Raw genomic sequence first — 17165 nt, forward strand, 5'->3', positions numbered from 1 at the left:
ACCAACAAAAGGGGACATAGCTTTAAATTGAGGGGTGATAGATATAGGACAGATGTCAGAGGCAGTTTCTTTACTCAGAGAGTAGTCGGGCTGTGGAACGCCCTGCCTGCAACAGTAGTAGACTCGCCAACTTTAAGGGCATTTAAGTGGTCACTGGATAGACATATGGATGAAAATGGAATAGTGTATGTCAGATAGGCTTCAGATGGTTTCACAGGTCGGCGCAACATCGAGGGCCGAAGGGCCCGTACTGCGCTGTAGTGTTCTATGTTCTATTGACTTTGAACTAACTAACTGGTGCATTGGCTCTTTGATCAGTATTCGGGTTTGAACCTTGTGGCGGTATCGAGATACCTGGCGACTCCAAGTGTAAGCATAATTTACGGTTAAGAAAGGCCACCATATTGACTGCTATATTTATAGCAGGTAAACAGAGCAACACCACTATAGTCTGTTGTTTCTCTCCCTCTCCTTTCTTTCATAACGGGGCCGGTTTCACTCAGTTGGCCGGACAGCTGGTTCATGATGCAGAGTGGACCAACAGTGCAGGTTAAATTCCTGTACCAGCTGAGGTTATTCATGAAGACCCTTCTCAACCTTGCACCTCACCTGAGTTGTGTTGATCCTCAGGTTAAATCACACCAGTCAGTTCTCCCCTAAAAGGGGAAAGCAGCCTATGATCACCTGGGACTATAATCACTATACTTTTTTTATATTTGCGAACTTTCAATGTACCATTCCAGAATTAATAGAATTTTGGAAGATGACCACTGTCTCTATAGCCACCTCCTTCAACACTCTGGGACATTGATCATCAGGTCCACGGGATTTATTAATTTTCAATTCCATTAATTCCTCCAGTAGATGAGTTGTGATATGGATCAATCACAATCTAAGTGAACGATGGAGCAGGCTCAAGGGCCTACTTTGTTCTAATATAATGCAACTGAAAAATTAAAGATCATGGGCGGAATTCTCCGACCCCCGGGAATCGGCGGGAGCGGGAATCACGCCCCGCCAATCGGCGTGCCCCCCGCGGCGATTCTCCGGCCCACGATGGGCCGAAGTTCCGCCGCTGACAGGCCAATCCCGCCGATCCCACCTTTTGCCGGTGGGATTGGCGGCGCAAGCGGGCCCCCGGGTTTGTTGGGGGGGGTTGATCGGACCCCGGGGAGGGCCCCCACGGTGGCCCGGCCCGCGATCGGGGCCCACCGATTGGCGGGCTAGTGCCGTGGGGGCACTCTTTTTCTTCCGCCGCCGCCACGGCCTCCACCATGGCGGAGACGGAAGAGACCCCCTCCACCGCGCATGCGCCGGTGGAGACGTCAGCGGCCGCTGACGCTCCGGCGCTTGCGTGGACCGGCGAAGGCCTTTCGGCCAGCCCCGATACCGGGCGCCATAGCGCCAAAGGCCGTTGGCGCCAGTTTTGGCGCCATCGGCGGAGCAGGAGCCACTCCGGAGCAGGCCTAGCCCCTAAAGGTGCCGAGAATTCTCCGCTACGACGGGACCCCCCGCCCCGCCGGTTAGGGGAGATTTTCGCCCCATGTTCATATCAGGACTGCCCAGCATGCAGTCAAAGAACAGAATTCCCTTTGTAATTTTCTGTAACACCAGAACAGCACATGAGCAGTTTAACCTAATTTCATCAAACAGTGGCATGACATATGAGATAGCCTTTCTAAGGATTTGCTGACCTGAAAATACCGCCTGCAATACCAATGCCGAGGATCGATCAACATTTTTAGGATCAAAGACAACAAACACAGTAACTGACCTGCTCCCCTATAGTTAATTATAGAATTATACAATCGCTACAGTGCACATGTGCACAAGTATGCCATTTAGCCCACTGAGTCTGCACTGGCTCTCCAAAAGAGCACCCTGCCTCCGCCACCCTAGCCTCGTATCCCCACCTAACCTGCACATTTGTGGACGGTAGGATTAAGCCGGAGCACCCGGAGGAAATCCATGCAGACACAAGGAGAACGTGTAAACTCCACAGTCACACCAAGGCCGGAATTGAACCAGAGTCCCTGGCGTGGTGAGGCAGCAGTGCTAACCACTGTGTTACTATGCCACCCAATCATTCCAGAATCTTTTCTTCACTTCAGTTCTATCCTTAATGCCTCTTAAATACAAATAATATCACAAACCTGAAGTCACAGACTCATTTACTGTACAGAAGGGGGCCATTTGGCCCATCAAGTCGATGGCAACCTATTGTTGGGCAATCCAGTCAGTTCCGTTGCACTACTGTATCCCTGTAACCCTGCATCTCTTGCCAAAGCCTTAAATCTGTGTTCCCCCAGTCATTGTACTATCAGCTAGTGGAAAAGGTTTTTCCTTGTCCAAACCGGTCAATCTTGTACATTTCCATCAAATCTCCCTTCAATGTTCTTTGCTCCAAGGAGAACAACACGTGTTTGTCCAATGTAACCTTGTAGCTACAATCCTCCATCCTTAGAACCATTCTGGTACATCTCTGAATCCTCTCAAAGAGCCACACATCTTCCTTAAATGTTATGACCAGAACCGGATGTGATACGCTCGTTGAGGTGTAAACAGAGCTTTATAAAGGTTCCTTGCTTTTGCATTTAATATCTCTATTTATGAAGCTGAAGATCCCATATACTTTGCCAATATGTCCTGCCACCTTCAAAGATCAATGCACGTGCACCGCCAGGTTCCTCTGTCCCTGCATACTCTTTAAAACTGTGCTATTTAATCTATTTCTTCTCCCTATCTGTTCTGCCGAAATGCATCAATTCATACTTAATATTAATTTCCACCTGCCTCCCATTCTACTTTCTGTTTAAAAATTCATTTATGGGATGTGGGCATCTATCGTTAGGCCAGCATTTATTGCCTTTCAGAAGGTGGTGAATTGCCTGCTTGAACCGCTGCAGTCCCCGAGGTGTAGGTACTCACTATGCTGTTCCAGGATTTTGACCCAGTGACAGTGAAGGAACAGAGATATATTTCCAAGTCAGGGTGGTGAGTGACTTGGAGGGGAACCTCCAGGCGGTGGGGTTCCCAGATAACTGCTGCTCTTATCCTTCTAGATGGTAGTGACTGTGGGCTTGGCAGATGCTGCCGAAGGAACCTTGGTGAGTTACTGCAGTGCATCTTGTAGATGGTACACACAGCTGCCACTGTTCGTCGGTGACGGTGGATTGAATGTTTAAGGAAGGGGTAGCAATCAAGAGGACTGTTTTATCCTGGATAGGGTCAAGCTTCTTGAGTGTTATTGGAGCTGTACTCATCCAGGCAAGTGGAGAGCATTCCATTACGTTCCTGACTTGTGCCTTGTAGATGGTGGATAAGCTTATTTTTTTGAGTGGGGGGGGGGTCCTACTCGTTGTCGGATTCCTATCCTTTGACCCAACCTGGTAGCCAGTTTTTATATGGCAAGTTTAGTTCAGTTTTTGATCAATGGTAACCCCCCGCAGGATGTGAATGGTGGGGGATTCAGCGATGGTAATGGCATTGAATGTCAAGGGGTGGTGGTTAGATTCTCTCTTGTAGGAGATGGTTAGTGTCTGGCACTTGTGTGGCATAACATAACTTGCCACTCGTCAGCACAAGCCTGGATATTGTCCAGGTCTTGCTGCATTTGGATATTATCTGAGGAGTCGTGAATGGTGCTGAATATTGTGCAGTTATCTGCGAACATCCTCACTTCTATCCTTATGATGGAAGGGAGGTCATTGATGAAGCAGCTGAAGATGGTTCCACTGTTACAGGCAATTCATATCATCTTGATTTTTTGTCACTCTTCCAAGTTTACAATCCAAGATACAAGTCATGTGAAAATGGAAATGAGAGTAGTATTTATAAGGTAGGTATTTCAACCGTCTTGCATAAAAGGAAGATGGTGTATGTGAAATGTTCAGACTCTTACCTGACACTGTATTGGTGTTGGCTGTGTGTATTCCGACTTTCGGATCTGGTGCATCAACTGCTCATCAAAGCCAAAGTGAGCAAAACTACTGCAAGGTTTTGGAGGGTCCGCACCAGAGACCTGTGGAGGAAGAAATTCCGTTATGTTAAAATGGTTCAAATTAAGAGTATTGCTCACAAATTCAGCTAGACAACTTTAGAACAAACATTTTTGATGATTTTTTTTTTTCAATTGCATGTTTGTGAGCATGTTACTCTTCCATAAGCTGTGGAATGTGTAGACCTAAAACACTGAAATACCAATTCCAACAAGACAAGAAATAATATCTGGGAAGCTAGGGAGGAGATTGCTGAGCCTTTGGCTTTGATCTTTAAGTCATCTTTGGCTACAGGAATAGTGTCAGAAGGCTGGAGGATAGCAAATGTTGTCCCCTTGTTCAAGAAGGGAAGTAGAGATAACCCCAGTAACTATAGACCAGTGAGCCTTACTTCTGTTGTGGACAAAGTATTGGAAAGGTTTCTAAGAGATAGGATCTATAATAATCTAGAAAGGAATAATTTGATTAGAGATAGTCAACATGGTTTTGTGAAGGGTAGGTTGTGCCTCACAAACCTTATTGAGTTCTTCGAGAAGATGACCAAACAGGTGGATGAGGGTAAAGCAGTTCATGTGGTGTATTTGGATTTCAGTAAAGCGTTTGATAAGGTTCCCCACGGTAGGCTATTTCAGAAAATACAAAGTCGATGGTAGCCATTCTCGCATTCCAAGCATTGTCCGGCATCGCTGACTTTGTCTATATAAATGTTTCTGGATCATACCTCTCCAGTCACCTGAAGAAGGAGCTGCGCTCCGAAAGCTCGTGTTTGAAACAAACCTGTTGGACTTTAACCTGGTGTTGTAAGACTTCTTACAGAAAATACAAAGGCATGGGATTCAGGGTGATTTAGCAGTTTGGATCAGAAATTGGCTCGCTGATAGAAGACAAAGGGTGGTAGTTGATGGGAAATGTTCAGACTGGTGTCCAGTTACTAGTGGTGTACCACAAGGATCTGTTTTGGGGCCGCTGCTGTTTGTCATTTTTATAAATGACCTGGAGGAGGGCGTAGAAGGATGGGTGAGTAAATTTGCAGATGACACTACGGTAGCATTGTGGATAGCACAATCGCTTCACAGCTCCAGAGTCCCAGGTTCGATTCTGGCTAGGGTCATTGTCTGTGCGGAGTCTGCAAATCCTCCCCGTGTGCGTGTGGGTTTCCTCCGGGTGCTCCGGTTTCCTCCCACAGTCCAAAGATGTGCAATTGCCCTTAGTGTCCAAAATTGCCCTTGGTGTTGGGTGGGGTTACTGGGTTATGGGGATAGGGTGGAGGTGTTAACCTTGGTTAGGGTGCTCTTTCCAGGAGCCGGTGCAGACTCGATGGGCCGAATGGCCTCCTTCTGCACTGTAAATTCTATGATCTATGATCTAAAGTCGGTGGAGTTGTGGACAGTGCAGAAGGATGTTACAAGTTACAGAGGGACATAGATAAGCTGCAGAGCTGGGCTGAAAGGTGGCAAATGGAGTTTAATGCAGAAAAGTGTGAGGTGATTCATTTTGGAAGGAATGACAGGAAGACAGAGTACTGGGCTAATGGTAAGATTCTTGCTAGTGTGGACGAGCAGAGAGATCTCGGTGTCCATGTCCATAGATCCCTAAAAGTTGCCACCCAGGTTGAGAGGGTTGTTAAGAAGGCATACGGTGTGTTAGCTTTTATTGGTAGAGGAATTGAGTTTCGGAGCCATGAGGTCATGTTGCAGTTGAACAAAACTCTGGTGCGGCCGCATTTGGAGTATTGCGTGCAGTTCTGGTCGCCACATTATAGGAAGGATGTGGAAGCATTGGAAAGGGTACAGAGGAGATTTACAAGGATGTTGCCTGGTATGGATGAAAGATCTTACGAGGAAAGGCTGAAGGACTTGAGGCTGTTTTCGTTAGAAAGAAGAAGGTTAAGAGGTGACTTAATTGAGGCATACAAGATGATCAGAGAATTAGATAGGGTGGACATCGAGAGCCTTTTTCCTCGGACGGTGATGTCCAGCACGAGGGGACATAGCTTTAAATTGAGGGGAGATAGATATAGGACAGATGTCAGAGGTAGATTCTTTACTCAGAGAGTAGTAAGGGCGTGGAATGCCCTGTCACAGGTCGGCGCAACATTGAGGGCCGAAGGGCCTGTACTGCGCTGTAATGTTCGATGTTCTAATATTCTATGCAACTACTTGAGCACTGTAGAGATACTATCACAAACATGTACTGTGCAGGATGACAAAAAGCAGACTTGAACTATCCAGGCAGAGCCATCAGCTTTCTGTTGAGGGGAGAGCGAGCTGGCTGGTGGTGATTTAACCTGAGGGTCACCACACCTCCGACTCGGGCCAAGGTTGAGAAGGCAGAGCCTTCATAAATAATCTCAGCCGGTACAGGAATTGAACCAGCGGTGTAGGCATCACTCCCGTCATGAACCAGCTGTCCAGCCAACTGGCAAAGTTGGCAACTGGGATGACATTTACATTCCTTTTAACCAGTCACAATGGTGCTAAAGATTTACCAGGATGTTGCCTGGTATGGAGGGAAAATCTTATGAGGAAAGGCTGATGGACTTGAGGTTGTTTTCGTTAGAGAGAAGAAGGTTAAGAGGTGACTTAATAGAGGCATACAAAATGATCAGAGGGTTAGATAGGGTGGACAGCGAGAGCCTTCTCCCGCGGATGGAGGTGGCTAGCACGAGGGGACATAGCCTTAAATTGAGGGGTAATAGATATAGGACAGAGGTCAGAGGTGGGTTTTTTTACGCAAAGAGTGGTGAGGCCGTGGAATGCCCTACCTGCAACAGTAGTGAACTCGCCAACATTGAGGGCATTAAAAAATTTATTGGATAAGCATATGGATGATAAGGGCATAATGTAGGTTAGATGGCCTTTAGTTTTTTTTCCATGTCGGTGCAACATCGAGGGCCGAAGGGCCTGTACTGCGCTGTATCGTTCTATGTTCTATGTAAACCAATTCTCACTGTCAAGACCAATTCCTAAAGAATATGCAACTGCAATATAACTAGTATGGCGGAATGTAACCAATATGTTCAACTAAATCAACTTTATCTTGTTACAAACTTAGCTGTTTTTTTGAAGTTAATGTTCTTTTAACAATTCTAAAATATTTTTTTCATATCGCAGAAGTGCAGAAGAGGCCATTCACTCCATGGTCACTGCACTGGCTCTCTGAATTCACTTAGTGCCATTCTCTTGCCTCCACCCCATAATCCTCCACCCATTCATCCTCTCCACCAAGTCTTTTCAACCTGAGCAGGTTTCAAAATACAGCTCACTTTCTGGAAGCTCCAAATGAAGAATTTAATCATATTATACTGGACCACAGAGTGCTGAAGGCTGCACTGGCTGTTCGGTCATAGAAATGGCAGATGTAATTCCCAGCCAAAGTCAATGGATGTTTGGCTGCCTCTTCCAAATATTCTGAAGCTGTATATAGACTGCATCTTTCAAACATGTAAGCCTACATTATTCTTTATCACACAACGAGATTGTGTGGGGGTTTAATCCATTTAGCAGATCTTGGTCTTTTATATTCTTTACACAGCAGTCTGGCAATACCGTTAACACCACTGACTCCCTATAAACATGTACCTAATGGTTTTTTTGATCAATACTTTGATGAAACAAACCAGAGAATAGGCTATTCTAGACTGGGTACTGTGCAATGAGAAAAGATTGAAAAATGGATGAGAAAGGTGGCACAGCGGTTAGCACTGCTGCCTCACAGCGCCAGGGACTGGAGTTCAATTCTGGCCTTGGGTGACTGCCTATGTGGAGTTTGCACAGTCTCCCAGTGTCTGCCTGGATTTCCTCCGGGTGCTCCGGTTTCCTCTCACAGTCCAAAGATGTGCGGGTTCGATGGATCAGCCATGCTAAATTGCCCCTTAAGTGTCCAAAGGTTAGGTGGGGTTACGGGGATAGGGCGGGGATATGGACCCAGGGAGGGTGTTCTTTCAGAGGGTGGTTGCAGATTTGATGAGCCACATGGCCTCCTTTTGCACTGCAGGGATTCTATGATTCTAACATGACCATTCACATGACACTAAACTGGTCAGAGACAACCTTCAGTAGTTTGATCAACCTCAACCAAACTGCTACTTGAGTTCTAAGATAAGATGCAGACCAAACTGACATTTTTAGTAAAACTCAGCATTTTACTAACTGTCAACATAATAATATAAAGCATTAGTAGATGAAATTCCATACTTACTCTCAAGTTCAGTTTCTGCCGGAGTTCAGCTAATGGGATGAGTGAAAGTTTGACCAATTCTTCATGTTCAATGTAGAAATTCTTCTCAAATGGCTGGTACTCGATCTAAAAGATTTACAAGTTACTGGCTCCGCCGGGCTCATTTCAACAGAATGTTTAAAGTGACAAATTACTAAAATCTGATGTTGATCTTTTATCAAAAATGTTCTCGTCTGTTTCCTTGATTGGATGCAGTTTTATAATAATATGCAATTATGTTATACATTCATTAAACAGCACAAAATCTCCAGATTAGTGAGAACTGTCTGAAGGTAGGAAGGATTGAGCAGTCTCAGAAGATTGGTCTTTATTATAACGTGAGGAGCAAAACCCTCTTAGTCCAAATTAGCTTTCAACAAATTAAAGACTAGTTACAGCACTGAGGTTTTACTTTTGGAGTTCGGAACAAACTCAGATGGTGGTAAGGCGCCACTGTTGACCATATGTTTAAGAACTTGAATTTGGTACAGTTTCAATCCAGTTTTCCATGGATCCATTAACACAAACTGCTCATTATTCATTAATAACCAGGTTCTCTCAATGACTCATCAAGGCAAGATGACGTGGATTTTTCTGAAAAAAACTTAATTTTTCACATCACTCCATTATCTTTGTCAGAAAGTTGGAGTCAGCCAATTATAAACGTCCCAACATTAATTGCCCCTCCCACAAATGTATTTCCTCATATCCATAGGGATGAGTTAAACATTCCAGGTTAAGTCAAAGATCCAATCTGTCCCATCAGTCGAGGTTACCATTTACAGCAGACATCTGTCCAACAGGTTCATTTTCAAGGGGATCAAAGTCAGACATTGTATAACTAGGGACTTTTTCAGATTTCTGCTTACCTCCGTATGGTCAATAGAAGGCAATGGATCAATCGCTTTTTTTTGTGGAGGTATGGGATTACCATCACTGTCATATTCAATATCATCCTCCTCCTCCTGAATCACACCAGCGTTAGGATTTTCAGCCATGTACCGAAAGTAGGCTTCCTGCACATAAACGTAATCCACAAGTCAAACTGGAAATAACGCAACACGGCTCAGTGTAATTGAACACTTCCTCGATCGAGGTCAACCCCTGAAAAATACAATACTTTCAAGCAGTATTCACTAAATCGAATTGTTTTAAGTGTATTGAACACACAAAAAAAAACTATGAATAGGGCAAAAAGTATTTGGTAGGGCCTGAAAGGACAGTTTGCAGTGCCAGTCACCTGCCACAAAACACTGGTAGTCGTCCATGAATTGTGTGCAGTATAATCATCATCCTGTGCTTTCTAAATGCACAGTGCACTCTCACAATCAGGTGAATATTCTGTGTGCACTTTCCTCCCTTTCTCTTGGTGTTATTATTCTCTCCTTTTCAATGATCCCATTATCGTACAATTAATTTTTATCCACACTATTAATTTGTTTCTCTTGTTCTCCTTTTGAAGACATCTTTTCTGCTCCTGTTTCCATCCATTCCTAGCTACATTATCTATTGTTTCTGGTTATTGCTCTGGCTATCATTATGTACACCCTCTATCCTTGGGGATCAGCAGCCGCATGGAATGCAAGGAGCATCACAGTAGAACTTGTTTAGTTAATGGAAGGACAGCATCAGTGTGCTGATTCCCTGACTGTCCCAGTGACAGAATGATACACTCTGGCTTTCATGATACTGACAGATGTCAAAAAAGGGCAATTAAAATCACTATAAATCAGCTGCTGCAAAAACTGCTCTATTTTTTAAAAACGCTCGAAAGATGGAACTTTGTAAGGTTGTCAGAACAGTACCATCAAATGAACTTGGAAGTACTTTGGATCTAGTCAGTAAGCAGATTTAAAAAAACACATGGCAAATTGCTCACTGTAAAACCCAGAAACAATTTTACTTGACAATATAAGCCATATAATTGTGTCGCACAAACATTTTGGGAATCTGCAGTCACAGAAGGTAATGATTTGTGGTTTCTATGTGTGTTCTGACAGAAGAACCACTCTTGAAACAGCTACATACTGACTGGATCAGCCATGCAGTTCCAGCATTTTCTGTTTCCACGCCCCCTCCCCAACACACACACACACAATTTGTTCCTTCGACATTATTTTGTTATACTGCTCTCCCTACTCCACATTCCCTTTACTTCAGCCATGTTTTGCCCTTCTTTCTAATAAGCCCAGGTCTACACCTCTTCTCCTTCAACAGAACATCTCAACACACTTTCCCTCAAATATTTCTGTCTTTTCTCGCTTCATACCCATCTGCCCCTCGCTTTTCCAAATCACCACCAATTTGCTCAGTCACTTTGGGCCCTCTCTCTCCCCGCCAGTCTCATAGGGATGATTTTTGTGCAGGGACCTTTCAAAAATAATGGATGGGATCTGGATCTGATGTTCCACCCTGATTTCCAGCACACAACATTTTCATGGGTAGGGGGTAGGGTGTGAAGCACACATGGGGGAATCCCAAACTCAGCTGGGCTATTTAAATTTAGTGCTCAGGACAAGCAGAAGTGATTTTCACTCCAGGAATGGTCACAACTTGCAGTACATGTACCACAACTTTATGGTGGAGCCATAAATGCTGGTGAAGAGTGTATAAATTATGTTGAACTGCTGAGCTGTCCAGATGTGGAGATGCCGGCGTTGGACTGGGGTGAGCACAGTAAGAAGTCTTACAACACCAGGTTAAAGTCCAACATGTTTGTTTAAAACACTAGCTTTTCGGAGCACTGCTCCTAGCCTTAAGGGCTACCACTGTACATTATTATGGCTTGAAAGTTTCCATAACCTGTCATTATAACAGTTGGGAGGGGAGATAGAGTAGCTTTCAAAAAAGCAAAGTAATGCGGATACTGGAATCTGAAACAATAAACAGAAAATACCGGAAATATTAAATGGAGAGAGAAAAATAAATTTAAAGTACCCAATTAATTTTTCGCAATTAAGGGGCAATTTAACGTGGCCAGTCTACCGATCCTGCCCATCTTTAGGTTGTGGGGATGAGACCCACACAGACACCGGGATCGATCTTGGTTCTCGGCGCTGTGAGGCAGCAGTGCTAACTACTGCAGCCCCGTGCTGCCCCAGGAAAATAGCTTAACGTTTTGAATTTGCATGACTCTTCTTCAGAGCTAATGGGAGGGAAAATGTGATGGATTATATACTGTAGAAGCAGAGGTGGCGCAGAGTAGATCAGTAATTAGTGGGGGCTAGGAGAGATTGCAACAAAGATGTGCAGGTCATGAGATAGAGGAAGGCAGGAGACGGTGCTAGTAGTGGTTTAAAGATTACTTGGATAATATAAGGTTAGTGCTCAGTGAAGGTGAAACTTAAGAACAAGTGCAGCACGGTAGCACACGTGGTTAGCACTGTGGCTTCACAGCGCCAGGGTCACATTTTCAATTCCCTGCTGGGTCACTGTCTGTGCGGAGTCTGCACGTTCTCCCCGTGTCCGTGTGGGTTTCCTCCAGGTGCTCCGGTTTCCTCCCACTGTCCAAAGACGTGCAGATTAAGTGGATTGGCCATGATAAATTGCCCTTGGTGACCAAAAAGGTTAGGAGGGGTTGTTGGGTTACGGGGATAAGGTGGAAGTGAGGGTTTGAGTGGGTCGGTGCAGACTCGATGGGCTGAATGGCCTCCTTCTGCGCTGTATGTTCTATGCTCAATGTAAGTGACAGTGGTCTGGTGTGGGAGTTGTTTTTTTGCATTGGAACAAAAAAATGTTTTGGATATTTAAAAAAGGGTCACGATGGAGGAGAACGGTCACAGTCTGAAGTTGCTGAACCCAAATGTTGAGTCCTGAGGGTTGTAATGTGTTTAATTGGAAGATGAGGTGCTACTCCTCCAGTTTGCGTCGGGCTTCACTGGGGTATTGCAGCAGGCCAATTACATGTGGGCATAAGAGCTACAGAGCTGAAATACCAAGCGACAGGACGGTCAGGGTCATTCCTGCGGGCTGAGCAAAGTTGTTCTGCAAAGCAGTCACCCAATCTGTATTTAGTCTCCCCAATGTAGAAGAGACTGCATTGGGAACGATGAAGTGGAGCATATTTTTAAAAATTTGTTCATGGGATGTGGGCATATTGCCCATTCCCGACAGCATTTAAGAGTCAACCACATAATGTGGATCGGGAGTCACATATATGCCAGACCAGTGAACTATTTAGAGAACATTGAAGGAGGTGTAAGAGAAATGTTGCTTCACCTGAAAGGACTGTTTGGCGCCTTGAACAGTTAGGAGGTGAAGGGGCAGGTGTCGCACCGTCTGCTATTGCAACGGAAGATGCGATGGGAATGGGATGAGAAAGGAGTGGTGACCAGGGTATCACAAAGGGAGCGGTCCATGTGAAATGCTGACGGTAGGGTGAGGGGAAGATGTGTTTATTGGTGGCATTAAGCTGGACTCGGCGGAAATAGCAGAGGATGATCCTTTGAATGTGGAGGCTGGCAGGGTGGAAAGTGAGGACAACGTCATCGTTCTGGGAGGGAGGGGAAGGAGTGAGGGCCGAAGTAAGCAAACATGTCAGAACACCATTTACGATGGTGGCATACTCGGAACAGATGCGATGAAGGCGAAGAAACTGGGAGAATTGGACGATGCATTACAAGGAGTGGGGTGTGAGAAACTGTAACCGAGGTAGCTGCGGGAATTGGTGTGTTTGTAATCAGTGGGCGGCACGGTAGCACTGTTGCTTCACAGCACCAGGGACCCGGGTTCGATTCCCAGCTTGGGGGTTTGTGTGGAGTCTGCACGTTCTCCCAGTGTCTGCGTGGGTTTCCTCTGGGTGCTCTGGTTCCTCCCACTAGTCACGAAAGACGTGCTTGTTAGGTGAATTGGACATTCTGAATTCTCCCTCATGTAGCCGAAGATGGGCCAGAGTGTGGAGACTAGGGGATTTTCACAGTAACTTAACTGCAGTGTTAATGTAAGCCTACATGTGACACTGATAAAGATTATAATTATTGTAATGAACATTGGTGGTCAGTTCATCACCTAAATGGAAACAGAGAGGTCAAGAACGGGAAGGGAAGTATCGGAGATGGACCACGTGAAGTTGAGAAGGGGTGAAAATTGGAAGCAAAACCGATAGGGTTTTTCCAGGTCCAGACGAGAGCATGAAACAGCATTGATAGAGTCATTGATGTACCAGAAAGAGAGTTGTGGGAACGTGCCCGAGTCTGACTGGAAGGAGAGTTCTACAAAACCCACAAAAAAGACAGGCATAACTGGGGCGCAGGCAGGTACCCATGGCCACACCGTTTATTTGCAGCAAGTGTGACAAGTTAAAGGGGAAATTGTTGGGCGACAGAACAAGTTTAGCCAGGTGGAGGAAGGTGGTGGGCAGGGATTGTTTGGGCCTCTGCTCAAGGAAGAAGCAGACAGCCCTCAGACCCTCCTCGTGGGGGCTGGAGGTGTAGAAGGATTGGACATCCTTGTGAAGAGGAGGCGGTTAGGACCAGGAAACTGGAAACTGTTGATATGGCGTAGAGCATCAGAGGAACCACAAATATAGGTGAGAAGAGACTTGTGCAAGATGATGGAGCCAAGATGGGAAGAATTGAATTTTGTGGGGCAGGAACAGGTTGATACAGTGGGTCTACCACGGCTGTCCCGTGTGTAGATTTTGGGAAAGAAGTAGAAGCGAGCTGTGCGAGGTTTGGGGGACTATGAGCTAGGAAACTAGAATGAAGATCTCCGGAGACGTTGAGATCAGTGACAGTTCTGAAACAATGACTTGATGTTTGGTAATGGGGTCATGGTCCATGGGGAGTTTCTAAGAGTTGGCGCTCAGCCTCTGCAAAGGTAACAGTCAGTTTGATTGACAGCTATCAAGTGGCTATTAAAAGATTACCGGTCTTTGAATAAAAATGTTTATTTTTATCCAGAATTAAACATTTGAGAGAATTTTAATGCACAGAATGTGCGTTCATGAATGAAAGTTTTTTAAAGAGTGAAGTCCATATTAAATACTCAGAAATGTGTCTCATTTAATCTCAGCATGGCTCCCAAGATCTATGCATAATGAATATTGGGTAAATTAGAGGATAGAAGGACAAAGGAAGGCAAAGGGGTTGGGGGGAAGTTTAGCATGAGCTGTCACTAAGTTGGCATGGGGGGCTATGGGTTGAGGGGAGATCATGAGGTGAAATGGCATGGGATGGCATGATGGGCCATTGGGGCAGGGTGGAGGGGCATGGGTTGGCACAGATAAGGCATTAGTCGGGGCATGGCGTGGTGAAGGATAAAGGTCCTAATATTGAATAATAAATCCCAGAGAAATGAGGTGGGCCTGGCATTGATCAGCCACCGTCCCCACTGCCAAGCTGCTTTCTGAGTCAGTGGGCCCAACTCCAGCATGCGCCCATCCCTCAGAATGAAGATCGCACCTTTCAAAGCCCTTTTTCCCCCGAGGCAGGCACGCCAAGCTGGGTTATTTCCTGACTCCAGTCACCTGCCTGTAATAAGAAAATCCAGCCCATAGTCTCTGTCTGTCCCCATCTATTGCTTCCTCTGTTCTTGTCCCAGATTGTTACTCCCTGTCGCCATGTAGCTCCCCACTCTGCTGCTCCCTCACTGTCATGTCAAACCCCACCCAGTCATAAATCTCCATTTCCATTCCATCCTGTCTGTCCCTAAGTCCCGCTCCATCCCTCCCTTCTTCCCTCTAACTACTATATTCCCTCCCATAAATTCTGTGTTTCTTGCTCACTCCCCTCTTGCTCTTCCCCACCCCTCCTTCAGTGTGTCTGTTGTTATTTCTGAAATATTTCCCTCTCCCACTTGTTTTTACTTTATCATAGAATCATAGAATTTACAGTTCGGCCCATCGAGCCTGCACGTCCCTGACAAAGAGCACCCTACTCAAGCCCCCGCATCTCTCCCCTATCCCCGTAATCCAATAACTCCCACTTAACCTTTTTGGACACTAAGGGCAATTTAGCCTGGCCAATCCACCTAACCTGCACATCTTTGGACTGTGGGAGGAAACGGGAGCACCCAGAGGAAACCCACACAGACACGGGGAGAACGTTCAGACTCCGTACAGACTCCTTTAATCGTCTGCTTTTCTATAACTCACCTGCCGCCTTTCTCTCACCGCTCGATTTCTCTCTTTCTTTCTTCCCTTTTCGCCGCCTCCTCTTCCTTTCTCGCTATAACCCTCAATTTTGTTGTGCTAATGTTTCAATATACTAATTTCCTCCTGCACTCACCTCACTCATGCCAGTGCAGACACGATGGGCCAAATGGCCTCCTTCTGCACTGTAAATTCTATGATTCTATGCTCCTGTCTATTTTTGTAGTCACCAGTTGGTATTTGTGAGATTGGACATGGCTAGGTAGAGAAAGCACTGATTCATGCAGCTGAGGGAAGGTGCTCTATGATAGTCAATCAGGAAGAAATACTATCACTGCTGTCCTTTCCTTTTGATTAAAAATATTGTAGGATCCTTGACAAAAATAAGGTCTTAGAAAAATAAAGCAAAAATTGTACCGCTTGTACCTGGTTACACCCACAGTTAGACAGATCACCAGAAGGTAAATAAGAAACTGTAATCAACAGAATGATCTACCCTTTACTCAGTAAGCCCAAAAAGTAGCACATGGGCAAAATGCAAAGAACTTGCATTAATGAAACCCTTCAAGATATGAGGGGTATAGTTTAGGTTAGCTTACTGATTCTTTTTACTCTTTGAAAATAGTTGGGGTTTCTAAGAAGAAACAGATTATTAATAACATTATGTTTTCAAAAACCTGTCCGGGGTCTGAATTATAAAGATGACTGAGATCTTCTGTTACTTTACACACATAGAATTCAACACTGCAGCCAAGAGTTAGCACCAGGTCATTGATATGGTTCTCAATTGACATTTTGAGCATTTTTCATAAGTCAAGAAAGTCCTTTCATTGATAAGTGGAAATTCAATCAAAACATTTGGCAGAGGGAGATGGTCCAATGACAACCTCTGTTGTCACAGGACACTGAAACAACCATCTGAACCACAGGTAACTGCTAGGATTGTAAATATGGAGCTCCACTGGCAACTAGATGTTGCTGCTCCAGAGCAGTAATCCTCCAAAAATAATCTAGATGGAGTAGGAAAGCAGAAATCACTGCCATAATGTGGGCCAGTCTTATGGAAAAACCTCAAGACACAAGGTGAAATTAAGCACCTTTTGGAAATGTGGCTGCATACCAAGAATTGATCCAGACCAAAGGCTACAGTGAATGCACAACAATCTGCATTATATGTTTAACAGTACATTCAATATTATATCAATCTTTTCAGTATATTCAAGAAAGACAGCACAAGAACTCACATGGTCATCTTCCTCTTCAATGTCATCCCTTATACCCCTGCAAAAACAAAGGGAAAAACCAACTCCCTACAAGTGTTCAACAGACCCAGCACGAATGCAGCAAAGCATGAAATGATCACAGTGTGAAAACACCAAGAAGTTCCTAGTTTCTTGAAAATCTTTACATATTTTGCTCCTGTTTTAAAATCAGGGAAATACAAATACCAAAATGATTCTCCTGTTAAACAGATTTTCCAATAACATGGACATTTCTGTGCAGTATCTTTCTTAAGGGACAAATCCATCTTAATTACATTAACTAGTAACAATATTCTACAAAGTAATTCTAGCAGGCTACATGTTATTTGATATTACATAATTTAAAACATACCTGAACAGCATTTATTGCTGTGAACGTTAGATGCACACCAAAGAAAGTTTCTTGGATGACATGACTGCACTCAAGTTGCAAAAAATCCAACTATGAAATGCTGCTCAAGTAAATGGTGAGTCAGCCGTAGTTCTTAGCAGCTTCAATGTTATTTTTTTTAAGTGAACACATTTAAACTGATTTGTTTTCTACCTCATCAATATTCAAACTATGTGGCATTGTCATAAATCTGAACAGATTAAATC

General features: G+C 44.7%; 1 protein-coding gene across 2 annotated transcripts in view; it reads right to left on the reverse strand.

The window, feature by feature from the left end:
- The window catches only part of ddx42 (DEAD (Asp-Glu-Ala-Asp) box helicase 42), a 146735-nt gene that overhangs the window by 68556 nt on the left and 61014 nt on the right, over positions 1-17165 (reverse strand). The window contains exons 5-8 of one of the 2 annotated variants that reach the window (XM_038779390.1): positions 16551-16587; positions 9086-9232; positions 8199-8303; positions 3902-4021 (exon numbers count right to left, since the gene is read on the reverse strand). In XM_038779390.1, coding sequence (XP_038635318.1) covers positions 3902-4021; positions 8199-8303; positions 9086-9232; positions 16551-16587 — 409 coding nt within the window. The remainder of the gene's footprint in view (positions 1-3901; positions 4022-8198; positions 8304-9085; positions 9233-16550; positions 16588-17165) is intronic. The other variant, XM_038779391.1, reaches the window with a different exon arrangement.

The sequence above is a fragment of the Scyliorhinus canicula genome, chromosome 19 (assembly GCF_902713615.1).
Source record: "Scyliorhinus canicula chromosome 19, sScyCan1.1, whole genome shotgun sequence".
Lineage (NCBI taxonomy): Eukaryota > Metazoa > Chordata > Chondrichthyes > Carcharhiniformes > Scyliorhinidae > Scyliorhinus > Scyliorhinus canicula.